Here is a 27719-nt window from a genome sequence, read left to right on the forward strand (position 1 = left end):
TCTTCTTCCTCCACTAACATTCCACACTCACCTATATTCCTCACTTCAGTTACTCTTCTTCCTCCTCCTCCTCCTCTTCCACACAAGTCTTCCCTACACACCATACCTTCCCTTTTCCCTTCCCACGCCCAACATCCCCTAAGGCAACTGCACCCCCCTTTCTTCCCCCCTCCCCTACCCCACTGCCTCTTTTACCCCCCTCCCCAACCTCTTCCCCAACCAACATCGTGACCAAGGCGGCTGCAGTTTCCGGTGCCCCCCTCAACCCCCTTCCCTTCCCCCCATTCGAACACACACACACACACACACACACACACACACACACACACACACACACACACACACACACACACACACACACACACACACACACACACGATGCACATTAGAGTGAGGACAAAAGTGAGAAAGAAAAAGAATTCATTGCACCGTGACGTGAGAGAGAGAGAGAGAGAGAGAGAGAGAGAGAGAGAGAGAGAGAGAGAGAGAGAGAGAGAGAGAGAGAGAGAGAGAGAGAGAGAATTAAAATGTATATACATAAGCTGATCTGATAAAACTGTCTCGTCCTTATAATTATTCATATCTTCATCTCTCTCTCTCTCTCTCTCTCTCTCTCTCTCTCTCTCTCTCTCTCTCTCTCTCTCTCTCTCTCTGTGTATCTATCTATCTATCTATCTATCTCTGTTTTCTTCTTTATTGTACGAAATCACGTTCGCTTTTGTAAACACTATGTCCTTGGTTTTCTCAATGTACACCTGTCCACCACGTGTGTGTGTGTGTGTGTGTGTGTGTGTGTGTGTGTGTGTGTGTGTGTGTGTGTGGTTGGTCACTCGTTAAAAGAAAGGAAGCGAGGAAGTGAGGTAAGTGGTGGTAAGAAGGAGGAGGAGGAGGAGGAGGAGGAGGAGGAGGAGGAGGAGGAGGAGGAGGAGGAGGAGGAGGAGGAGGAGGAGGAGAGAAAGATACAAGTGTGAAAAAAACGTTGAAAAAAAGAGGGAAAGAAGAAAGGAAGGAAAAGAATATGCAAATTGACAACAGTAAGACGTAACAAACCACCACCGCCACCACCGCCACCACCACCACCACCACCACCACCACCACCACCACATCACGAGAACAGACGAGTAACCTACCTGTATACCTTTCTCCCCTAATGAACACTGCACACACCTGTCCCAAGTCACTGCAGGTAAACTCAAGCACTAAGACACCACGCCCTCCTCCTCCTTGAACAATCCTTTACTCCTTCATTTGCTCCTTCCTCAGCAAACTCCGGGGCGCGTCACAGCCAACCAGACAGACAGAAGGGCAGACAGATACACACAGAGATACAAAGGAAGACAGAGACAAATGAGGTGGCCAGTGTTTGGGGGGTGGGGGAATAAGAAGTCTTCCCACCTTTCCAGCTGTTGTACGTGACAGGGTGGGGGTGGGGAAGTGGAGTGTGGAGAGGTAGGGGGGCTGGAAGTGGATGAAAGGGAAAATGAGGGAGGGAGGGAAGGGTAGTGGATGAGTGCAGGGAGGGAGAGAGGGAGCAAAGGAAGAAGGGAGGAAAGGATGGATGGAAGGAAGGATAGATGGACGGTGGTATATGACGAGGGTGGAAGGAAGGAAGGAAGGAAGGAAGGAAGGAAGGAAGGAAGGGTGGTATATGAGGAAGGAGGGAGGGAGGGAAGGAAGGAAGGAGGAAAGGGTGAAGGTGAGAGACGAACACACACACACACACACACACACACACACACACACACACACACACACACACACACACACACACACACACACACAGGCGGCATGGGTGAGGTTCGCACGACCGCTCAAGACAGGAGGTCAGCCAACCCACACCACCGCCACCAACTGCTGCAGGAGGAGGAGGAGGAGGAGGAGGAGGAGGAGGAGGAGGAGGAGGAGGAGGAGGAGGAGGAGGAGGAAGCCACAAGCCATCGGGACAATGAGGGGGTGTAGGGGGGATAGGAGGGGAGGGCAAGCAAGCAGAGGTCGGCCACAAGACAAGATTTTCACACGGATTCACGATTTGCTACCTCCTCCTCCTCCTCCTCCTCCACCTCTTCCTTGTTCTCCTTTCATCATACACGTCACTACCTCTTCCTTCTCCTCCTCCTCTTCAGACACTCCGCCGACCGTATACTTCAGTTTTTCGTTAATTTCCTCTTCAAATATTAGAGCCGCAAGACTTCTCTAAATTTAATTCTCTCCATGATGAATTAGGTGAGGTAGGGTTTGGTTTGGTTGGGTCAGGTTGGGTTCAGTTACGTTAGGCTAGAATTTAGTTTTGTTTTGGTAGGTTAGCTTATGTTTATTTAAGTTATGTTTGGTTAGGTTACGTTTGTTTGCAGAATCTTTCACGGAAGAGAATAATCACGAATGGAATTTATATAGAAGCGTCCAGATACTGTAACATCACATCACAACACTAATACACACAACGGAGGCGTGAATACGTAGTCACCTGGTCACCCAACACTATCTGACCCCAGTTCGAATCTTGGCCAAGGTAGACAGGTAAGAAAACTAGCACCTGTCTTCTCTTATACACGTCACTCAACGCGATAGGCAGGCTAATGAGTGGTAGAGTGACAGGTGCGGGCGTAGCAGCGGTGGGTGGTTGGCTTGTTATGAAATTAGTCTTTTCATTACACGTCAGTTTAATTATATTCCGGAAACCACCAAGGGATTTTTAGATGACTTTTCCACGACTTCGATCCTTTCAGTAATTGAGCGTCAGTCTAATTATATTCTGAATACCACTAAAGGGGTTCTAAGGTGATGTTTTACGAGTTTGATCGTTTTAGTAACTCGATATCAGTTCAACTACATTTTTTATACCATTAGAGGATTTTAAGATGTTTTCAGAATCAAAGAGTCAAAAATGCATCTGAATTTGACCATTTGCAATAATCTAACATTAGTTCTTTCTATTCCGATTACTTAGAGAATTTTTACGTTAGATGGCGTTTCATTACAATCCAATATCTGTTCTATTCTGATTAACAGCAGATGATTTTAGGTTATTTAGCAATTCACTACAATATAATACGTGTTTCTCCTATGCTAATTAACAACTGGTGATGTTCGGTGGTCAGGAAACAGTAGCGGTGAAAGAATTAATAAAGAGAACGGGAGGACGAAAAAGGAGAGTTGTGTTAGAGCTTGCTACAGTGAAATATAGTGAACGAGTTACGAAAGGGACGGGAGAATGAGGGAAGAGGAAGAGAGGAGTGAAATCTTGCGGGTTTAATAATCACGGAGATGAGATGTGAATGAGTTCCGAAAAGACAAAAGAACGAGTTAGGGGAGTAGAATGAGAGGTTATGGGTAACATGATCACTGGGATGAGATGAATGGTGAAGCAACACGCCTTACACTGCGACACCTTCCCTTCATTACCCTCCACTATCTAACACTAATAAACACAAAGGAAGAACGAACGCCAGCAGACCTGTAGACCCTTTGGAAGCTGTGATAAGCTATACCCCTCCCCCTAAAAAAGGACGATAATAATGGTGAAAATTCTTCTGTCATCTCTAGCGAATATTTCCTTCATTTTCCCCATCACCAGGTAAGTTTCCCATACAAATATACCGCATTCAGAGATTCCCCGCCCTCAAGGATCGGTTAGGTTAGGTAATGTTAGGTGTCAGTTTGGCATGGGTGGTTCTTAATGGCGGGACTGACATACAAGCCTCTACCTACCTGTTCACTGTCTTCCCACTTACCCACACCCCACCCACCCACCCACACACACGTTTTAAGCCAGGTGGACATAAAGAAGAACATGCTACACGAAAACAAACATATATAAAGTACAATAGTGGTTCTCAAGTGACTCAAGTGAAACCAACAAGGAAAGTGTTCACTCCACACACACACACACACACACACACACACACACACACACACACACACACACACACACACACACACACACGAGGCACCAGTATCAGTCAACTAGCTGAACCTGAATCGACTGATCCTGATAGTCATGACCTCAAAATCTCTCTCTCTCTCTCTCTCTCTCTCTCTCTCTCTCTCTCTCTCTCTCTCTCTCTGGTGTGCGTCTCTCTCTCCTCGCCTTGTATTTATCATCATCCTTTGCATTTTCTCTCTGTCCGTCTCTCTCTCTCTATCTCTCTCTCTCTCTCTCTCTCTCTCTCTCTCTCTCTCTCTGTGACCATGAACTCCTGAGGTTACTGTCCGAACACTGCTTTCTTCTCCACCAGGACACCACTCCAACACAACCCCAACCACACCCTCACCACCACCACCACCACTACCAACTCCACCCTGCCTATCACTCCACCACCCCCACTAAGACCACCACCATCACCCTACCTCCCCTATCACCCTCTCTCTCTACCCACACCCCCACCACAAAGGTTCCCACTGTTAATAGCTCCAATCTGCAGGTCGCGAGTGGCCAAGTGGATCAGACTGCTCCACTAAAGGCGGCCTGGGTGGAGGAGGGAAGGTAGGTGGATGGAGGGAGACGTAGATAGGAGGATATATGCGTGTAGAAGGGTTTGGTGGGTGGGAGAATTGATGGATGGGTTGATGGGTCTGTAACAGTAGAAGGGAAGGTGAAGGGAGAAATGGATACAGAGAAGAGGATGGGTGAGGAGTGAGGGGTGAGGGAGACAGGGAGAAGACCTAGCCCTCTGTATCACATGTCCAACTACAAGACCATGACCGTAATACGAGGCGTGCGCGACACACACACGCGCACACACACGTTTAGGACCTTTACAATTCACATCTCTCTCTCTCTCTCTCTCTCTCTCTCTCTCTCTCTCTCTCTCTCTCTCTCTCTCTCTCTCTCTCTCTCTCTCTCTCATTATACACCTCATCACAATCCTCATTAATTAATCAGTTTTCTCCTCCTTTTTCCCAGGTCGAGTGTTTATCTTATTAACACACACACACACACACACACACACACACACACACACACACACACACACACACACACACACACACACACACACCACTATCACTTCAGCGAGCCTCTCGATTGTGAAGCAGCAGCAGCAGCAGCAGCAGCAGCAGCAGCAGGCAGCAAGGTCAAAAGCCACACCCCCGCTACCACCACCACCACCACCACCACCACCGCCAGTCTGTTCAAGGAGATTACGTAATGCGAGGGATGCAGCTCCACTCCTCTACTCTCTCCTCACACTTATCTTTTCTTCATTTCAAACCCCTTCTGATCTTATTCTTTTTTTCGCCTTTTTACTTCTCCTTTTCTATTTCCATCTATTTTTTCTTCCCATTTTTTTTTCTGATACTCCTCCACTCCTTTTCTCTACTCTCTCTCCTCCCCATTTTTCCTCACCCTTATATTTTCTCTCCCATTTCAAATCCTCCTCTTATCCTCCCCCTTCCCCTTTTCCATTTCTTCTCACTTACTCCATCACTTTCATTTCTATCATTCTTATCTTATCTCACTTTTCCATCTACTGTTCTGCACCTTAATTCGTTTTCATTCCTCCCTACATTTCTTATCTCTTGTTATCTTTCCTCATTTTGAAATCCACTCATCCTCCTCCTCTTCCTCCCTTTCCTTCACTATCTTTTCTTCCTTCCCTTCCTACGTCTCCACATCCTTTATTACACTCACCCTCCTTTTCTAGTCCCCCTTCACCCTTGCTTCGAATATTTTTAAAGTTGCGCGTTTTTTTATCATTCTTTTCACTTCTCTGAATCTCAAGCTTCATTGCCACATCTGAGTTTCCTACACCTTCCTTTCCCCCCACCTCTCTCTCTTTTTCTCTCTCCGCCAGGCCCGTCCAGCAACATAGCCGTGCCTCCCTCCCACACACTTCCACGAGACTCTCACACCTACTAACTGACTGAATGCTACACTGTGCAACCTCCCACCACCACCACCACCACCATCACCACCACCAACAACAACAACAGTAACAACAACACTAGTAACTAATAACTGACTCTACTAGTACTGTCGTTACTAAGATACAGCATAACATCTCACACTACCCAACTCCGCGTGAGGACCAACAAGTCTGATGATGTTTGTTCTTCCTTTGTGTTCTATCGTGGTCATAGGTGAGGATGCAACGTTAATTTCACCGCGTGCAATAGAAGTAGGGTGAGGGAGGGGTTGGGTGGGATAGGGGGAAGGGAAGACAGGGTAGGGTTAAGGTAAGGTAAGGGGGCGGAGTAGGGATGGAGGGGTCAGGGGATTTAAAGGTGGAATTTAAAGACCGTATCACCCCGGCAAGATTGGGGGAGGGGGAGGGAGGTGGAGGTAAGGTCAGGTGGGATTACTTTTTAGTTCTTAGGAACAGGAGGTTTTGCATCTCTCTCTCTCTCTCTCTCTCTCTCTCTCTCTCTCTCTCTCTCTCTCTCTCTCTCTCTCTCTCTCTCTCTCTCCCGCACCACACGGCATGCCTTCATTTCCTCCTCCACCATCACCACCAACACTTACCTCGGCGCGCCTCCCTGCCCCTCCTTCCCCTGCACCAGCACCCCTTTCAGTGTTCAGATGGGTTCGTGCTGGTGGGGGTGAGCATGTGGGTGGAGTGAGGTGAGCAGGCTACACAGGTTTTCCCATGGAGGGTGACCTCGACTACAGGACAATTGCATAACGAGAGGACTGGGGAAAAGGGAAGGTTCGCGGGGACGGACACACACACACACACACACACACACACACACACACACACACACACACACACACACACACACACACACTATATACGGAGGTTTTCCTGACCTATCAGTGAAATTATCGCATGTGCTTGTCAGTGCTGTGCTGTGCTGTGCTGTGCTGTGTGTGTGTGTGTGTGTGTGTGTGTGTGTGTGTGTGTGTGTGTGTGTGTGGTCTTTTAATCTAACAGTTGCTTCTCCGTCCCTGTACGATGCGAGGAAATGAAGAATAAGTAACTTAACTCTAAACTCTTAACATCGGTGACAAGTTCGGTTAACATTGAGTGGACACATATCTGAGCGCCGGCCACATGAGATGACTCAACACAAGCTGTGCTGACCTCCAAGCTGCTTCACACACACACACACACACACACACACACACACACACACACACACACACACACACACACACACACACACACACACCAAGCAGGAACGTGCAGCACCTGCCAGCAGCCTTTCATTACTCTCACCACTCCCTCTTCGCTCTCGTGTTCGTAACGCAGCAGAGGCAACAACACGCGCATGGGAAAGACAAGCATACAGGCATAACAAATAACTCCCTTTCTTTCCTACACAGTCCCAACTAAACTGCATCCACACCGCCCACTCTCCCGACGATGTCTCGGCGGGGACACAGGAGTCACCGCATGGTAATCGGCGTGTCTCCAACTGCCCCCTCCCCCTTACCATGAACCTTGCCCCAAGCCCCGGCACCGGCCACGACCCGTGCCAGGACCTCCACCCCCGCCCCATCTCCCTTGCCAGTCCCTGTAAGTGCTTGATCCACAACTCGACAGGAAAGTTTCACAACTGCTCTCACGAGAATCCCAGCAAGTTATCTTCCAGAAACAGAGGAGCAGCAGGAGTGGCCCCGCAGCACACTGACGCGGCAAAGAGCAGTGGCCAGACACTCCCGGCGCTCGGGGAAAGCTGGGCGGCAGGCAGACGGCCTCGGGGTTGGGAGGGTGAGCGGGGGAAAGAGGTATCGTCCCCTCCAACCTCCTTGCCGACTCGGGTGACCCAGAGCGGATGGTGATGCCGCCAGCAGCCTGCCATGCAGTGCTGCACGCTCCCGTATCCCCAAGGCCCTTCCCGCTCGTGTCTTGCCAAGAGGGGGGTGGGATCACCACCCGTGCCGCTCCAGGCACCACAGCCACACGCAGTGCTCCGGGAAACAACATTAATTTCCCCGTCACGAGTGTGGTCTTTCTCGCGGCGGCCTGGCCTCCGAGGCCCGCTGACAGCCAGGGCACGTCGCTACAGGAACAGCTGCAGCGGCGGCAGTCCACGGGTTCCCGCCTCCATCCCTGCAGGGACTATTTGCTGTCACGGTGCGACAATAAGCTGCTTGTGGCTGCACTGGAGACAGTCGGGTCCTCTTGCCTCCCCAGGGACCCACTCCCTCCAGCACATACAAATAAAAAATGTCTCACGACACTCCCACTCCCAGCAGCATCCCCACCCACAGCCTCGCCCCAGCACCCATACAACCTCCGATTGCACGGTTGGACGCGGCCCCTTGACCACAAGCCGGGAATGCAAATATTAGGTCAGAAAGATACCCCACGACCTCCACGTGTTCTTGACGCACACTGGGTGGGTCCTCTACTACCCTTATCTGTCCCCCCATCCCCACACACTGGGCAGCCCGCACGGTCAGCCTGGCTTGTCTCGCCCACCAAGGAATGTTTACTGTTCCGTCACTCACTGCACTTGGCTGGCCTAAAGCACCGCCACTCCGCGGCGGCGGGACACACACCATACAACCGCCGCGGGGCAGAAGGCACTGCTGGCACACGCACACCTTCAATGGTCGCGAACAACAACAATTAAATAAGTCACTACTTTACACTCGCAATAGACTCGCGTGTTCGGCACGGCTCAGCGCCACACTTCAGATGCGGGCGAGACGCTTCCTGCACTGACACTGCACTACCTCAGCGAATACAGATGGGCAGCGGCGAGGCGAGGCGACCCGCGCGAGGCAGCCACAGTCCACACAGCGACACCCGGCAACTCCGTCCACTTGTGAGGCTGTGCTCAGTGTGCTCCAGCAGCCAGCACACTTAGGGAAACAATTTAACGCTACCTCAGACACGAATCCAAACCTGCTATTCCCCGACAGGTGTAGAAGGGCGTGCACACACCACCTGCTGGAAAGCCTGCAGGTGTGGCATGGGAGTGGCGGAGGGGGGTCGCGAGTGATGAGTGGGATGCGGGACGTGAGGAATGCTTTCTGGTGACCACTTGCACCTCCCACCAACACGGGCACGACCACACTGTGACGGTCCTCCTCCTCCCAACCCTGAGCTGCCTCACAACCCCTCATCACCACTCACTCACTCCCTCACCGGCACCAGGCACCATTATCCTGCACCATCACTTATCTCAATCAGTGCAGCGAGCGATTCACACTAACACGCTACTCGGCAAGGGAAAAGAAATACGGTGATCAAATGCGTCGGGCACGAAAAGTGATAAAAACAGAAGGTTAACAGAGAGAGAGAGAGAGAGAGAGAGAGAGAGAGAGAGAGAGAGAGAGAGAGAGAGAGAGAGAGAGAGAGAGTAAATAAAAGTAGGCAGGAGAAGTGGAGGAAGTCACACAGCCTCACCAAAACGGGAAGCACCTTACTTTGCCTTGCCCCTTCACCACCACAATCACCACCACCACCACCACCATCGCCGCCGCAGCCGCCACTATTAAGCCTAACTATTCCCCCTTGTTGTGTGGGACATTTTTTCCACCAAGACCTCTGTCCATGAGCCTTTCCCATTTATTATCTAGCCTTTTAACTTTAGCTTCCCCATTCATCCTCTTCTTGTAGGTAATTTTTTCCCTTAAACATTTTTCTCCCTACGGACATTTTTTTTTTCCCTGAATGACTTATTTAACTCAGGACATTTTTCCCCACTCTTTATGGTTCACTCATGAGTTAGGTCACTGAACCCTTTCAATGCAATCTGAAACAATTACCGGCACTAGAAGTAAAGTATGAAATCTTTATAAGCATCTACAAGAAAGAAGGGGATTAAAAGAATAGATTTTGGTGTAGAACAAGTAAATGTGAGAGAGAGAGAGAGAGAGAGAGAGAGAGAGAGAGAGAGAGAGAGAGAGAGAGAGAGAGAGAGAGAGAGAGAGAATGGCTTCCGGAGTCCCATCTTGTCCCTCTTCTCACTCTATTACATAAGCTGGCACTGGTGAAAGACACTACTGAAAGCTTCCTAAAGACAGGCCGTATTGGAGTAACAATGATGATGATAATGGTGGTGGTGGTGGACGAAAAAAAAAAATAAATAAATAAAAATAAATAAATATTAGAATGATGATAATGGCGATGACAATTTTAAGTAATACATAAAATATAATAATAAAAGTAACGATAATAGCACAGTTTACTACACCACTAGAACATAAAGCAACAAGGTCAGATGGCTGGGAAAAACAACTTCAAATTTTCCTTCCACGGATTACAATGTTCAATGGATATCACTTTAACAGGTTTATTGATAGGAAGTAGAGTACATTATAGCTATGAGTGTGTATGCGTTATAATTTTCAAAGTATCGTATGTCCAATGTTTAAGTGGCATGACGGAAAAGTGGAGGGGGGGGGGGTGGCTGAGGTCAGTTGATTAATAAAGTTTTTAATGTGGCACCACAAAAAACTAAGCTCATATAGACGACGGATTACAAAATTGTATACAAAAAAGTACTAGTAATGTTAAAATGAACTGTTGAGGTAGTAGAAATAACCTTCAAACGACACCCTGTGAACCTGTTATTGCGGTGAATTATCCTTTGGTCTGCTATAATGATGATGACGATGATGGCACGCTAATTCACCCTCTGTTGATTTCACGGCGCAAAATGATAAGACTGCAGCCCGCTGTAGACGATTTCGCGGCACAAAAATGACAAGACTGCAGACATTGAGAACGCCGATGGATTCCTCACCCGATCACTCACTCTCACACTTCATTTTTACGTCAATGGTATTTTTCGAAATACTCTGAATATGCACCAGAACATTTTGTAATTATGACTGAGAGGAAGCTATGCCATATGAGAACTTAAATTTAATGCACGTTATTTATTTATTTATTTATTTATTTTATAATATCGCCACCATCACCACCCCCAACCTTTACTTAAAATTTGGTATTTAAATTTTACTGTTTACGAGAGGCCACACCAGTTAAGGTGGAAGGGAAAGCATCAGTCAATCTTCCATGCTATACTGTTACCACTATCACCACCTTTACTCCACTTTCGTCTCCTTGCACCACCACCACCACTATTAACATCACCACCACCACCACCACTATCAACACCTTCCCAACAGCCGTAACAGTTTCAAGAGGCACAATGTTGATGCACCTCTTTTAAAGTTGCAAGGCAGATACTTCCTGGCCTCTTGAGAAACAAGGAAGAGGCTCATTGGCTTAGCTCCTCCTCTCCCCATCCTCCCTTCTCTTAGCTGGCGACTGACAGCTGGTTCAACCCCCTCCTGTTACCAGCTGTGTGCGTGTTAATAGTGGGAGTTATGTTTTGTGAGATTATATCGGTTCAAGCAATGGGAAATTTTCATACAAATCATGTGTTATTTTCAAAAGCCTCTCCACTTCATTTGATGTAAGTTTGTTTCATTATTACTATATCATTTGCTTATTTATGAGAGAGAGAGAGAGAGAGAGAGAGAGAGAGAGAGAGAGAGAGAGAGAGAGAGAGAGAGAGAGAGAGAGAGAGAGAGAGAGAGAGAGAGAGAGAGAGAAAGGAGAAAGTCAATTACCATGATCAATCAGTCTTGCTATAGGTATCATCTTCCAGTCTAGTTTGCATGCTGGAAAATACTAATAAAAAAAAAAGTGAACATGAAAGAAGAAAAGAAAGAAAAGCTAAAACAACCAATCTAAGAAATTTAATCTTAACCAAGCACAATCTAACCAAATCAAGCCTAATCACTGATACCATAACATACCATTATTTCTTTTTATTTACTTAATTTTCATCCCTCAAAAAATTATGGCATTGTATTTTCATTTCATACTTATCACATTTGTTCTAGTGTAATTTTTTTTTCCCTGTGCCATTACTGACATTCTTATAGTAGATCATAAAAGTTTTTTTTTAATTTTACACAAGGAAATAAAGAAACCTGTCACTTTTTCTTCCTGCTTTCTGTGTGTCATCATCAGGAGGGCCTGATTATTCATCTTTGCTAAGTGAAAAATGTCACTCATGACAAGTCAAAGCATTCAGAATCACAGGAAATTACAGTGACACAGCAAAGTAAACAATCTGGTCACCAGTGTGATAGTGACAACCCAATAATAAATTTCAGCTCTTTCCCTTACACTCAGAACCAAACAGGAGACAACCTTATGAAAGAGCAAATGTGTTACTGTTTTCCCCACAAGATATTTCAAGCAATGGTTCAAGTAAGCACATGTTTGCAATCCACCCTGCATCTCTCTCACCACTTGGGAAGGTAAGATCAGGTGTCAGTGTTTTGTGCAGGTGCTTACATATCCGCTCATGTGTCTTGCCCTGCACTGCACCTCCTCCATAAGACCTCTCCTCCCTCCCCTGTCAGTGTCAGTCATCATCACCTCCCTCAAGTCTCTATCATTCCCCCTTCAAGCAGCCTCCGCCACAGCCATACATAACATACACTATACATCAGATGCTTTGAGTGTGTATATTGTTTCAAGGTTTCTTTACTGTACAATCTGTTGCTTGTAATGGCCTCTAAGGTAGAACATGTGACCTATAAGATAACAATGAAGCCACATACCACAAACAAGACATAAGACTTTCATATTAACTTTTTTTTGTGTGTGAGGGTCAGTGGCCATGGGCAACAAAATAAATATAAAAAAAGGCCCACTGAGGTGTCTTTACTACTACACCCCATTGCTGCTATACTGGGCCAACACACTTCTTCAAAGGTGGGATGGTCATGAGAAGATATCATGCATTGCCTTATTGTACAAATGAAAATACAGAGAATGAAGTCCCCAGTCCCCTTGCTCTGCACCTCTTGGTCTTCTCTGACAATACACTTCATGCAAGAAAAGTGTGATGGCTTACACAATGAACAATAGCAAGGCAGTTAGCCCACCATCTTATATCTACTACTGTCCTATTTTTCTCCCATCTTTTCTCCTTAATTATACACCCTCTTGTTTCCTCTTCACCCAATGCACTTCTTTATAAAATTGAAATTATACATGGAAACTTGAGATGACACCAGTGACATTCCAGCTGCTTTATCCAATTCAGTTTCGGACAAAATATGATCTACAAGCTCATCATCAGCCAAGGACCACAGACTAACACTTTGCAACTGCTGGACTTACTCTGTTCCACTTGAACTTTACTCTCAGCAACATCCGCACTACCAACTACCACCTTTTCTTTGTCCTTTCTGACACTCCCTATCTACAGCATCTTTTCATCTTTCATCAATCTAGCCTTTCACAAACATGAAGCTGCCTTCCAAAATGCTGACAATTGTGATTATGGTGAACAGGACACTATTCAAAACAGTCCAACAACTGAGAGGTTTGAACATGTCTACATATTTGTGAAACACCACGAGTAAGAGACATGTACATCTGGGTAATCCTACAAGCATTTTTGTCAAGGCAATACGCTGTGAGGACTAAGAGGAGAGCAAGACTTCAATGATGGTGTTTATCATGCTCATTTGTAACAGTAATTAATCAGTTTCATAATATTTAGCAAAAACAGTCCTTATGTATGGATACACAGAGACAAACCACCCTGTGGCCCACACACATGGCAATAGCTTTTTTCCCTATATGTTCCACTCCTTCCACACCACAACTGAATGCATCAGTCACAGTCTTATGCAGAAACACACAACAATGTATGTATAATTTATCTGATCAATAAATATTGCAACAAATCTCCTTGGCAAGCAAATATCAGTCATACAAGTCCCTGAAGCATGAAGCCTTCTAAACAAGTATGCACATTACAAACTGGTGCTTTAAATTAGTATGGTGAAGATTTGGTGCCATGAAATGTGTATTGCATCATGGCCTGTCACTGCATATGCATGAAGATAATGTAAGTGTGTAAGTACTTTTAAGATATCACATTTCACAAGCAAGTAACAATTTCATTAAACATGAGATTCCAGAAAATATCAATTTGCAGTCTTCACTATGATATTAAATCTAAGTGAAGTTAAAGACAGAGGAGTAGTAAGCAAAGGAGTGTCCACCACAAAAAAATCTATGCAATGAGCAGCAATATATATATATATATATATATATATATATATATATATATATATATATATATATATATATATATATATATATATATATATATATATATATATATATATATATACACTTTATACTGCAGACTTTCCCTGTAGTTACATATCAATATATCCCCATGCTAGATAGCTCTTTCACGGTACTGTACCTCATTCATCCACAAGTGAGGGGAGCAGACAGTAGGAGCTGGCATGAGTCTGTACACCAAGAACTGACAGGCTTTGTCAATGATTTATCCTGGCAAGGCTTGTTATTTCACCTTTCACTTTGCTGTTATTACCCTCATTCACAACTTATTTCCTCCTACACACACACACACACACACACACACACACACACACACACACACACACACACACACACACACACACACACACACACACACACACACCTGTTGCAGCATCATCACATAACTGTTTTTTAGGAAACATCTAATGCATCTAATGAGACTGAACTATGCATTGTTTGGTGATCCAGGTACATACTTAAAGAGCATATTTATATGTGAAACTCATTAGAATTTTATCTTACTTATTTGAAAAGTTTATCTACCATGTCATTCAGTTAAAGTGGGACTGCTTTAAAGGAATACAAAGTCACAGATGATAACATGTGACAGAAACTTATATCTGTGTTTGGTTAACCCTATATCTTGACTTGTTCTATAGCCATTTCCAATCATTAAACTGGCTAGAAACTGCAAAATCTACTCTTTTAATCTCTTCTTTTTTTTTTGTAGATGCTTAAAAGATTTCTTGCATTACCTCTAGTGCTGTTACTTGTTCCTTATCACAGTGAAAGGGTGAACAGACTTGTGCAGACTCCAGTAGGGCTCAGCTCCCTGCTTTGTCTGGGCTTGGATGAATGAGGCACAGTACACACTCCACAAAATAGGAACTGTCAACATCCCACAACACAGCAGAGAGCAGAATAGTACTCACCACCACTGTCACCTGTGCCCTTTGCTCCTTGGTATGATGGACCTCGGTAGAATCCAACAAAGTACACTCTCCGTCCTCCCACAGTGGACCAGCGATTAGCAGATCCAAAATTCAGAGAGCTTGGGGAAGACCCCCGCCGTCCTCCCCCGTAGCCACCCCGGCCAATGCCCCGGCCCCCGCCCCTGCTGCCGCCGCCACCCCCGCCCGCCGCCCCTTGCCTCGGCCAGCTGCACCAACATCACTGAAAGGAATGGGTCATGTACTTTCCACTTGGAGAATGAATGTTAAAAATTTTTACATGTTTATCTTTAAATATTGAACAATAAACCTTAAAAAAAAAAAGTATCAGTAAGTCATAATGGATCAATATGTACCTTTCAATCTGGACCATGAATGCTAAAAATGCTTAAATGTTCTGGACCATAAATGCTAAAAATGCTTAAATGTGAATGTGAATGTCTTACTGGTACTTATGGTAGTTTAAGGGTATTACGTGAATAGGACGTGTATTAATGTCAACGCTGATATCATGGGGGTGAGATTTAGGTCACAAAGTTAAGTATGAGTAACACACAGTCTCATCAATTCTGTCACATGAAAATGAAAGCTGCTGACAAATTCTCTGATCTGCTTCACAAGAAATGCCTTGTTTATTGTTTTAGTGTCATGACTATGTTACATTTGCTATATCTAAAAGACTAATAATTATATGAGCATTACCTTCATTCTGCATTACTTGACTTCAAGGACAAGAGAAGCCTATAAACACTAAATCATAACAAAGTTTTCATGGGACTGCCAAAAATCAAAACATGTCCCAAATTATCATAATGTATTTCAAAGCAATTGTAATGAAAAATACTAAGAAAAGAGGAAAGAAAATTATGCACACCTGGATCTGTTTTTTTACCAAGAGGGAAGTATATATTATGTAACACAAACTCTCTAATGATGAACAGCATATGGATTATATCTTTTTAGCTTTATAAGTGATGCTTAGTTCTAATTATTGCTATGCACTAAAGGGTTGTTACTGATGCATTCTACAAACAGCACACAGCTGTCATTCGCCCTTTCACTGCTAAATGAATTTTTCCATAATCACCCACAACTTCTCAGACACTTAGTTTTGTACTAAAGTCTTTTTACAAAAGTCTGTAGCCAAGAAAGACAAAATTAACCCCTGTTCCATCTTTTTTTTAATGCAAACATTTTTCCAGTGTTTTGAATTCTTCCAAAAGATGACCATAGCAGTAAAAGGGTTACTTTCAGAGGGGTGACTAATGAAGCACTGCAAGCCAATGCCAACAAAGAGGACTAATCAGTGTTTCTCCTTGCCCTGGCAGCACCATCCTGAGGGACGGCGGCTGGCACACACCAACAAGAGGCCCTCACTTCCTCTGATGCCCCAGTGGAAACCCAGGGGAGATCATTGCTAGGGAAGGGGGAAAAATATGCATTGACATTTATGCATCTCCTAATACTTACATGAATGTACAATATCTTTCATATATGAAGCTATTTAAGTGGGGGAGAAAAAAAAAAAAAATCAGAGAAAGCACAATACATATCTCTCATATATGAAGCATAAACAAATTATTAATATAATAAATGAATACACTTTTCTTTTTCTTCATACTTTGTCTTAGTATCTTTTCTGACAAAACAAATATAAACTGCTAACAGCAAGGTGTAATGTGCATTATATGTAATTATGTATTGATATCCATCCATTATTTTATGATGATTAGTTTTCACCAAGAAATGAAAACTTACTGTTTCTTATCACTGATTTAACTTGTTGGTAAATGTAAAAGAATTCTGTTGTGATTGTTCTGTGATTAAGCTAATCAATAATTATCCTGATTTTCTTACACCATTATGTCATGAACGAATGAATGAATGTTGGGACAGCCCATGGCAGCACCAGTGATGGCATATTTTGAAGGGGATCTTCCCTCAGCCAAGTGTTACTCCTGAGGTGCTTCATTCACCAGGCATTAAAATCTAGGTGAACATGAATATGTATGTATCTTTAAAACATTCTTTAATGTATAGAAAATTCAAGGACAGCTGTAAGAAAATCCAAGAAGCTGCTACAGAATGACCAACAGCTGATATTTGGTGCATCTGAAGGAACTCTGGAAGGGAGGAACCAGTAAAACTTTGGAAACTCAATTCAGTAGTGTCTGGTGGTGTAGAGGTTCAGTTCAATCATTTGCTAACCATAAATCTTCTCCATTCTTTCATGTGGTTCAACTGAGCTTTCCTTCACAGAAAAATTTTCTGGGCAGTCCTCAGCTTGAAATTTCATACCAATCTGAATTCATGTTCACTAATTTTTGATGAAGTGAAGCATTTTGTATAATCTTTCACAATAATTATTCCTCTCCCTCTCAGATGCAGTATCACAAAGTGCCTCTAAATGCAGTAGGTAAAGGTTAATGGTGAGATTTAAAAATGTTCAACCTTATTATGCTTTCTGCAGATGACCTCCTTTACCTATATATTTTGAATTGCATTGTGTATATGTACATAATACTTGTTACTGATGAATTATATGTACAGATTATCCTGGTCTTTAATCCATTTTGCCTCCCTTCTTTCTTCTTACTGGTGTTATTGTAAACATGTCTCTGTTTCTATTTCATTTTGTTAGGTGCATGACTGTTACTTGCCAGAAATGTACAGTTTTGCCTGCCAGAATGAAACACATATTAATCTGTAATTAGAATACCCACTTTCTTCAGTACACAGTAGGGATGGAGGATAAAAAGTTTAAAACAGAGAATTCACAGTAATTAAGGTAGATATTTATTATTATCACAGTTAAATGTAGAACTTCCCTAGTTTGCTGGGAGAGATGGGTGTAAAAACCTGAATGGAACACTGTAGATTTGTACAATAAACACAATGTAAATACAGCTGTCCAATGCCTCAGAACTCACTAATTAGGGTATTTATAAAACAAACTTCACAAATCAGAAATGAATAATAATAAAAAAAAAGAAAAAAGGAAAAGGAGAGACCCTGCCAGTTGGTATTACGTAATGAATGTTTACTTTCCCGTGACAAAAACATTTACCTTCATATAATTTTTTAAGCCTGCGCACTGAGGAATAAATAAATTAAGCATCACATGACACGGTACAATAATCAAGGTGGCTTTGTGACAGCAAGGCGAGGAGGACACAAGACGCAATTATGTAACAATAACCCTTCACCACGACTGTCACCACCACCTGCGCTCAACACCTTAACACAGGTCACCCCACACCCGCCCCCTGACCTGGGTTACCTGTCAGCAGCAGGATGGGCATCAACTTCTGAGCAAGCTTCATGGTGTATGACTCATCTCAGGTACAGAACAGAAGTGTGGTGGCCTTTACTGACCCTGTGACCCCTCGCCTCTTCCTGTTGACTTGTTGATTGTTGTGATTCGTGAGTGGACGTGACATGCGCCGCGCCAGGAATGTCCTAGGCTCAAAAACCCATGCTGTCCTTTACCTTACAAACTCCTCTTCCTCACTTTTTTTTTCTTTTAGATTAGATAACAACAATCTTACTATATGAGTCGATGAGAATTTTACATAATCTTGCAGTGCTTAGTTTTCTGTTTCGGTGCATGCATGCTTCAATGTTCACATATATTTGCCACTCTTCACCTCTCTCCCTTCTCTCTCTTTCTTGCTTACGTGCCAGCAAAGTATCATATAAGTCAGAAAGTCAGTCTCAATATCAACAAATCATTATGAGAGTAAAAAAAAAAAATACAGGCAATTTCGGTACGTGGTTAAATGCCTAATGTCCCTTATCTGTATTATCCATAACCTCATCTAGGCTACCCTCCACTCCTCTTCCTCCTGCCCTGTCCCTCTTATCTTCCACACCAACAAAATCATGTAAGTCAAACAGAAAACCCGCACAAACACTCATTTTTATATTTCAGAGCTTACTTGGAGTGACAGAAAACGTATGTCTTGCAGGGGAAACTACTGTATAATGCTCTGAAATAATGTAGAATTGTGGAGTAAAAGCGCCGAGGTTCATATGATGCTGTTGAGTGAAAAAAAAAAAAAAAAAACTAATGGAGGAAACGGATATTATCAAAAATAACCTCTGTCAACCAACTTCCAGACACTGACTGTTTATTTATTCGCGAAATATGATTTTTTCTTTCAAATCGTGATCTACACAACGAAGGAATCAACAGTGAAATTTGCAACTTAATGAACCTAGACTAAACAAAACGTTAACTTAATCTAAATTAGCTCTTAGATGAAAAAGTTAATCTCTCTCTCTCTCTCTCTCTCTCTCTCTCTCTCTCTCTCTCTCTCTTTTGAGTGCAATTCAGGACGCGTACTTTGAAATGCTTTGGGTTACCATGTTTATTACTTTTAAAGGTTATTTAGACGACTTGTTGGGTTTTGATAGATGTTTTTGTTTTATGTATTGATGGTACAAAAGAGGAGGAAGATGAGGAGTAGCAGGTAGAGGAGAGAAAGAAGAAAACAATGATCAATCAAGTATAATAATTTCCCGTAGTCTGAAGATGACAAGTAAAGAGGAGAAGAATCATTATCTCTTAACTGCCTTATTACACTACGTGGTTTACTTAAGTGTATTATGCCCTTACAACCTTTCAACTCTCTCTCTCTCTCTCTCTCTCTCTCTCTCTCTCTCTCTCTCTCTCTCTCTCTCTCTCTTTGTGAGTGCGTGTGTCATTACATTTATCATTAACATCCGCTGTTTGGTAATTACACAGGAAAGTCCAGAACGTTCTAATGTGACAAAGGAGTACGTATTATTATTATTATTATTATTATTATTATTATTATTATTATTATTATTATTATTACCACCATCATTATCATTACTACTACTACTACTGCTACTACTACTACTACTTCAGGGTCTTACTTGAGAGAGAGAGAGAGAGAGAGAGAGAGAGAGAGAGAGAGAGAGAGAGAGAGAGAGAGAGAGAGAGAGAGAGAGAGACTAAGAAGAAAAAGAAGACAACAACAACAACAACAACAACAACAACAGCAACAAGATAAATACGTAAATAAATGGATAAATAAACTTTCAGATAACGTATTAGATGAATTTTAACATTCTCTCTCTCTCTCTCTCTCTCTCTCTCTCTGGTTTACTTTCCTACTACTACTACTACTACTACTACTACTACTACTACTACTACTACTACTACTACTACTACTGAGAATATAATGAAGATAATAGTAATAATAATGAAAGTAAAAGTAAAATGTGTGTGTGTGTGTGTGTGTGTGTGTGTGTGTGTGTGTGTGTGTTGTATTTAGGTTAAATTTTACTGTCCTGTCTCCTTATGTTTTTAATTTTGACGAGCTTTCTGACGTAAGCGCGGGCACGAGCGTGCACACACACACACACACACACACACACACACACACACACACACACACACACACACACACACACACACACACACACACACACACACAAGAAGAAGACAAAGACAACCACTACTACTGCTACTTCTACGACCACAGCGAAGAAAAAAAAAACAAAAAAAAAACAAGAACAAGAGGAACAAGAAAAAGAAAAGGGATGACAGAAAAGAGATGAAGACAATAATGTACTCTTTAAGACAGCAGCACAAAGAGGAAGGTCTGGAAACACAACTACAAAACACAAGCCGAATCTAAAAATATGAGAGGATGTTTGTCTTCCTGTGAGGAGAGCCAGTGACCAGGACTGCCACCACCACCACCACCACCATAACCTTCTCCTGCTCCTTTCTTCAGTACCACCAGCCTTCCCTTACAACAACAGCTGCCCCTGGAAGGACTCCCTCACTCACAGCACCCATCCAAACACACACGTACATAACATACGCACATAAACACACAAATATCCACGTACATTCATAGACTCACGTACACACACGTAGAACAAACACTGATTTCTCTAAATGGTGATGTTTTTCTGACTGACTAATAGACAGAATGACTAACTGACTCATCTTCTCTGCTCACGAAATCCATGACACACACACACACACACACACACACACACACACACACAATCTCCGTCACATACCTCCTATTGCGTCACATCACCACCGTCAGCACCTTCATGAACCCCACAGACTCATAAGACATCTTGATTCTGACTGGTGAGGATGGCTGTGGGTAGTGGGGGTGGAGGTGGTGGCGGTGGAAGAATGGTGGTAGCAATAGTTGTGGTGATGTCGGCAGTGGTCAGCCCCGCCGTAGGTCAGACTGTTGATGGTGATGGTGGTGATGGTGTTGGTGGTGGCATTTTTCAGCTCTACAAGTGTGAGTATGTTTCGTGTCTGTCTGTCTGTCTGCCTGTCTGTACTTGCCTGCTTCACTATCTATCTGTCTGTGTTTGTCTATCTCTCTGTCTACTTTTACCTGTTTATCTATTTATCTGTCTGTCTCTCTGCCCCCCCAATCTGCCTGTCTATTTATCTCTGTCTGCCTACCTGTCTGTCTGTCTATCTGTGTTCTGCTGTGCTAAGACAATTGATATTTTTTCAGCCTGTCCGTTCGTCTGCCTACCTCTCTCTTTGTCTGTCTACTTACCTGTCCACCTGTCTGTCTGCCTCCCATATTTGATTTTCCCATTCTCGTCCGTTTTCTGTCAATTCCGTTACGGTCCTGTGTTAACAAAAGTTTCCATGCCTTATTTTGACTATATTCAACAGGCTCCAGTAAACATTATTTGGTCTTCAAGAGCATTTCCGTGATTGTAATGATGGTTTATAAGGCTTCTGCACCATCAATGGGGGAAAAACAAGAAAGAAAGCATACACACTTGAAAACTCTATTAATTACATCTAAGGCCTTTGAAAACAGTCTATACGAGAGAACGACGGATTTAGAAATGTATCTTTGTTTCAAGTAGGTATAATCATCGCGAAAATTCCCTTTTTTAATATGCTATAAAAACTAATTACTCATCCTCCTTAATTTCAAACTCGATACCAGTGAACACCGAAAATCCCCTTCTCTAATTTCAAGCTCAATATCTGTGACCACAAAATATATCTCCCTTACTCCCTGATGTTCAACGCAATACCTGTCCACCACCTGTAAGTCGCCTACTCTAACGTTAAACTCGATGCCTGCAAACACGAACATCACCTTTTCTCCTCAATTTTCAACTCGGTATCTGTAAAAAAAAAAAAAAAAAAAAAAAAAAATCACCTTCCCTAATTTTAAACTCAATACCTGTGAATAGAAAAGTAACTTCCCTAATTCTAAACTTAGTAAACAGAAAAAAAAAAAAAACTCCATTTTGAACTCGGTACCTGTGAACATAGAACATCAAACCCTTTATCTGTTACCATTACCTGTCACACTCACCCTCTAATACCTGTGAACAATGAATATCTAACCCTTTACCTGTCACTATTACCCGTCTGCTGAGCCTTCTCCACTCTTCCCCTCAGCGTGCGGGGCGTCCATTAATGTATCTAACTTGGCGGTGGAGAGGACGATGTGGCTGCGGGGAGCGGGAGAGGAAGTCACCCTCACTACTTTAAGAAACTCCAGTGAGCCTTGCGTCCTGCCGCCCAACGCCTCCCATCAGGTGCGTCTCTGGTTTGCGATGCGATGTTTTCCAGGGTTAGTCTTTTCAACGGTACCTCTTTTGTTTTTGGTATTTTAATGTATGTTGCTGTTGTTGAGGTTATTTATCTTGTCTCCAGTTTTCAAGGGTTATTATTATTATTATTATTTTTTTATCATCTCTCTTATTCTCCTTTGTCAGTCTTTTCAACGGTACCTCTCTTGTTTTTGTTATTTTAATTTATGTTGCTGCTACTGCTGTTTTTTTTCTCTTCTCTGTTATTTTCCAGGATTATTATTATTATTATTATCATTATTATTATTATTATTATTATCATTATTTTTATCATCTCTTATTCTCCTTTGTTAGTCTTTTCAACGGTACCTCTTTTGTTTTTTGTATTTTAATTTATGTTGCTGCTACTGCTGTTCTTTTTTTCTCTTCTCTCTTATTTTCCAGAGTGAGTTAGTTTTTTATATATTTTTTTTTTCATCCTCTCTTACTTTCCTTTGATAATCTTTTTAACGGCGCCTCTCTCTCTCTCTCTCTCTCTCTCTCTCTCTCTCTCTCTCTCTCTCTCTCTCTCTCTCTCTCTCTCTTTACCATTTTCATTAAACAAACATATTAATCATAAAGACGATGAAATTTTGACCGTACCAGCGCTAACTAACCTCCTCCTCATCCTCCTCCTCCTCCTCCTTTCTTTCCTCCTCTAGGTGACGGTCGGCATTCATCTGCAGGTGCACGTGGGAAGCGCTGCAGGAGAGGAGGAGGAGGAGGATGAGGAGGACAAGGACGTGTGTAACTTCGTCAGACACGCTGTGTTTGTGCTTCCCAAGGGCGTCCTTATGGTGTCCTGTCTGGCGGGTGAGTCATGTGCCCTTGTTCCTCGAGCTTGAAGTGTCACATATTCCTGTTCTTTTTAAAACTTTTCTTCTTATCTCCTGTCTGCCCTCACCTTTTTCTCCGTCTCCTGTCTGACGGATGAGTCGCGTCTGTTTGTCCCTTGCCTCTTGTGTTCTTGAAGTCTTGCGTACTCTCGTTCTTCTCTTTAAAACTCTTCTTTTTTTTCTCCCATCTGTCTATCCTGACACTTTTCTCCGCCTGCTGTGTTTGGTTTGGTTTTCATATCCTGTTTTTTTTTTTTTTTTTTACTTTTTTTTTTCTATGTAAGAGGAGCACTGACCTGGAGCAACAAAGAGTGAAAAAAAGGACCAAACAGTGTCAGTCCCTATTTTTTTTTTTTTTATCTCCTCTCTTTCGTATTCTCTCACTTTTCTCACCAGCTTTCTTTCTTTCTCTCAAGTATTCTTCTACTTTATTACCTCTTTTATCGCTTTTCTCTATCCTCACCTTTCCTCCGTCTTGTGTTTAGTTTTGTTCCAGTCTCCTTGCTTCTTCCAGGCCTTCCAGACTCTTCCGCTCATTCAGCTCCTCCAAGCCTCCTTCAGCTCATCCACCTTGTTCCACGCCCTTAGTGTCTCCTCGTATTCGTGTTCAGTGTACCATGAATCAGAATAGTCGCTTACATACACTATGAAATAAGGTGAGGATTTAGTCACGCGAGTCGCTCTCATTGGATTGAGTTGTTAGTCGGAAGTGATGTCTTTCAAGCGACACTCCCTCACGTGTTCCTTCTCACTGTCAGGGTCTTGTGTTTACTTCTTTCGCTTTTCTTTTCTCTATTCTTGCTACCCAAAATTTATGCACTGTTTTCTTTGTTTCCTTAGTATATTAATTTTCGAACAGGTATGTCCCCATAATGTCTTCTCCATATGGCTGTTGTAATCTTACGCTTCTTTCCTTCTTGTATCCTGAGTCGTTTAACACATTTGCCTCGCATCCCACAGACAAAACGAAAGCCGAGGCGGAGATGCTCGGCGCTGAGGGGTCTTCCAGCAACGCACCACCTCGTCCCAAGCCACAAGGCCGCGCCCTGGATCCTCCTTCCACTGCAGACAAACCAGACCACACCCCCACCACAACCCCGCCATCAAGTTCTCAAGCGCCTCCTGCAGCAGCGACAAGATTTGAGCCGTTCAGCACCGGGACACGAGTTGAGGGTTTGGACACCACCCTCACGGCGATTGGAGCCCATTTCTCCACCGAAGCTCCACCTCTGACCGACGACAGGGGAATGTGGACAACGCTAGGGCAGGACACTACTCTAAAAGAAGGCACGACGCGATGGCAGGAGATGACGGAGATGCCGACAAGCACTCCTGAGTACGTGATCGAGAGCCGAACGGCAGAGGCAACTGATGGCAACACAAAATCGCCATCGCCTGGCAGCAGCAGCAGCAGCAGCACGCAGAACACAGGCCAGGCAGGGAAGATACCACCGTTGTTAAGGACACGCCCACCACTAATCAGAAACGAAAACATCTCTGTCCGGGAACTGACGGCGCAGAGTGGCGGCCAGGTGTCTGAGGAACAGGTTTCTGGCGATCACGACGACCACGTCATCTACTTCGCAGGGGCGGGGGCGGGCGTGGGGGTGCTGGTGCTGGGCGTGGTGGTGGTGGTCTGCGTGGCTTACTATCGGAGTCGTAAGGTGAAAAAAATGAATCCCACGGACATGTTCATGAGCGGCGGGTACCAGGACTCCTTGAACAGCCTGAGCGGCAGTCATGGTGCCTACCTCAATGCCCACGTCATGTACTCCGGCGCCGACCCAGAGTTTGCGGAGTCCTTTGAGCTGGAGGAGCGGATCATGAACAGCAATATATCCTACTCCGCCCACGACATTCCCAAGTGCCTTAAGGGACCCTAGGACCGTATTTTGAAACACTTTTGCGCTGCACCTCCACTACGTACTTTCAAAAGCCTCTCGCTGAAGTGACGCGGGTTTTCACTGTTCTCTTGACAGATCTATAAAATTTCTATATTATTAACAGGAGAAACACTCTTGAGAAACTGCCTAATCATCTCTGTGGCCTTGGAAAATAGTTGTGGTGAGAGAGCAAAAGGCAAGGCGTTTCTGAATACGGGTCCGGGAGTGGCCGTGACCTGAGGGCGGCCAGTACTCGCGGCGCCAGGCGGATGTTACTGTGAGCTCCTGAAGTGTTGTGTGCGTGAGACGAAGGTGCGGACAGACGAGTGTTATGATAGGATGCCCGTGTATGTATTATAAACCCATTTTCCCTTTGCTTTTGTTATCATTATTACCATTATTTATCATTGATGTATTTAATTTGCATGTACGACGCCTCTCGTTCCCCTTTTGTTTTCGATCACTCTTCAGGTGGGGTTTCTTCCCGCGCGCGCCCGTTGTTCCTCAGGCAGTCAGCGGCCAGCCTCTGGGCAATAAAGGTTATACTCTGTACTTGGCAGTCTTGTTATTATACTGGGAGATATTTTACAGTGTTTGCTGTTATCCCTGGATCTGGACATTACTACATGTGTTAGCACTCCACCCTAGTACAGTGTAGCGGCTGGCGGCGTGTCGGGAGGGAGTGAGGGAGAGAGGGAGGGAAGCAAAATAAAAGTGGACTGATTTGCATACCATGGACAGAGAGTGAAGTGTCAGTGTGTGTGTGTGTGTGTGTGTGTGTGTGTGTGTGTGTGTGTGTGTGTGTGTGTGTGTGTGTGTGTGTGTGTGTGTGTGTGTGTGTGTGTGTGTGTGTGTGTGTGTGTGTGTGTGTGTGTACTGTCCATCACATCAAGCCGAACCCGTTTAAAATGTTTCAACACAGTATTACGTAACACACCTGTAATATCCTCAATAGATCTTTTTTTTTTTTCATTTCGTAATTATTTCTTTTGTACACGTATAACTAAAGGTTGTATTGTATCACACGCATGCTGGTGGTGGATGAATGAGGAGTTGAAGGGTGGCGAGGGAGTCACGGAGGGATGTGGAGAGGCTGAAAAGGCTGAAGTGGAAGAGGAGAGAGTGAAGGGGGTTGGTAAGACTGAAAAATGTAGATAGGATGGAGGTGCTGGAGAAATTGGAGGGGTAGAGGGGGTGGGAAAGATGAAAGGGATGGAGGGACTGGAAGGAACTGGAAGAGTGGATAGGAGAGATAAGGTGTAAAAAACTAGGGCCCAAAGGGTGGATAGAAATGGATTTAAAAGAGCTGGAAAACAGGAGAGAGAGAGAGAGAGAGAGAGAGAGAGAGAGAGAGAGAGAGAGAGAGAGAGAGAGAGAGAGAGAGAGAGAGAGAGAGAGAGAGAGAGAGAGAGAGAGAGAGAGAGAGAGAGTGAGAGAGCTAAGAGTTGTTTGAAAGGGTTTGGAAGGGCTGGGAAAAGTGGAAAACGAGGAGAGACTGGAAGGTGTTGAGGGTGTGGAGTGCAGATGGTGGTGGTGGAGGTGGAGGTGGCGGTGATGGTGGTGGAGGTGGTGGTGGAGGTGGTGGTGGCGGTGGTTGTGGTTGTGGTGGTGGTGTTAGTGTTGGAAAGAGGTACTGGATATCTTTTTTTTATCAGTCCACAGATTGGGACATCCCAGAGGATATGATGACGTGTGTGTGTGTGTGTGTGTGTGTGTGTGTGTGTGTGTGTGTGTGTGTGTGTGTGTGTGTGTGTGTGTGTGATAAGGCATTACACATGTTTAAATGACTTAAGTTTTCTTATTCAACACACAAGTTTTATTCAGGTGTGGGATAGAGGTATGAACTTGTGAGGGAGGGGGAGGAGGAGGAGGAGGAGGAGGAGGAGGAGGAGGAGGAGGAGGAGGAGGAGGAGGAGGAGGAGGAGGAGGAGGAGGAGGAGAAGGAGGAGGAGGAGGAGGAGGAGGAGGAGGAGAAGGAGGAGGAGGAGGAGGAATACAAAGGAAAGCCAAACAGCAACAGACCTTTTGGTCCTTGCAAGGCTGTTTGGTAACTACTTCTAACTAGCTACAGGGAAGAGAGACAGGACAGCATAGCAGAAGACTCCTCCCCACCCACCACTTCCTCCAGCTTCCGCTGGCATGGAAACAGTTGGGAAAAAGTACCATGCAGTGTGGAAAAACTGACATGGAATTTTCATAGGAAAGGATGAAAGGAAGTTCTACTATCCTCCCTACGGTGAACTCTATACGCCTATCTGAAAATTAATACAATTTATAATATAACTGGTGTATGTACAATAAGAGTTTATTAGTGAATTTAGTAATTATTCGGACAAGAAGAGAGCTTGTTGGGGATTTGCTTTTAAATATTTGTCTATTTTATTTTTGAATGATTTAATAGTATTGCTGTTCACAATTTCTGCAGGA

At 44.0% G+C, this 27719-nt stretch overlaps 2 protein-coding genes across 4 annotated transcripts in view; one reads left to right on the plus strand and one right to left on the minus strand.

Annotated features, from left to right (window-relative positions):
• The window catches only part of LOC135105119 (cell surface glycoprotein 1-like), a 51777-nt gene extending 36602 nt beyond the window's left edge, over nucleotides 1–15175 (minus strand). Inside the window, exon 1 of the mRNA XM_064013128.1 lies at nucleotides 14942–15175. The gene's annotated coding sequence lies outside the window, so the exon portion shown is untranslated. The remainder of the gene's footprint in view (nucleotides 1–14941) is intronic.
• A 5540-nt stretch (nucleotides 15176–20715) lies between these two features.
• LOC135105123 (uncharacterized) lies at nucleotides 20716–25878 on the plus strand. 3 transcript variants are annotated; one of them, XM_064013140.1, is made up of 4 exons: nucleotides 20716–21261; nucleotides 22401–22540; nucleotides 23236–23386; nucleotides 24370–25878. In XM_064013140.1, exons 1-4 carry the CDS (start codon nucleotides 21105–21107, stop codon nucleotides 25290–25292), a joined length of 1371 nt encoding a protein of 456 aa, XP_063869210.1. In that variant the 5' UTR covers nucleotides 20716–21104; the 3' UTR covers nucleotides 25293–25878. The 3 variants fall into 3 exon arrangements, with proteins under 3 accessions (XP_063869210.1, XP_063869212.1, XP_063869211.1); XM_064013142.1 differs by having other exon boundaries at nucleotides 20963–21098; XM_064013141.1 differs by having other exon boundaries at nucleotides 21085–21265.
• The last annotated feature ends 1841 nt before the right edge of the window (nucleotides 25879–27719 follow it).

This window comes from Scylla paramamosain, chromosome 11, assembly GCF_035594125.1.
Source record: "Scylla paramamosain isolate STU-SP2022 chromosome 11, ASM3559412v1, whole genome shotgun sequence".
In the NCBI taxonomy this organism is placed as follows: domain Eukaryota; kingdom Metazoa; phylum Arthropoda; class Malacostraca; order Decapoda; family Portunidae; genus Scylla; species Scylla paramamosain.

Excerpts from the sequence above, each read along its gene's own strand:
- LOC135105123 (XM_064013140.1), top strand. The coding sequence starts at position 21,105 with ATGGCTGTGGGTAGTGGGGGTGGAGGTGGTGGCGGTGGAAGAATGGTG. Across the intron at positions 22,541-23,235 it reads CGCCCAACGCCTCCCATCAG|GTGACGGTCGGCATTCATCT; the intron begins GTGCGTCTCTGG and ends TTCCTCCTCTAG. Across the intron at positions 23,387-24,369 it reads TATGGTGTCCTGTCTGGCGG|ACAAAACGAAAGCCGAGGCG; the intron begins GTGAGTCATGTG and ends CGCATCCCACAG.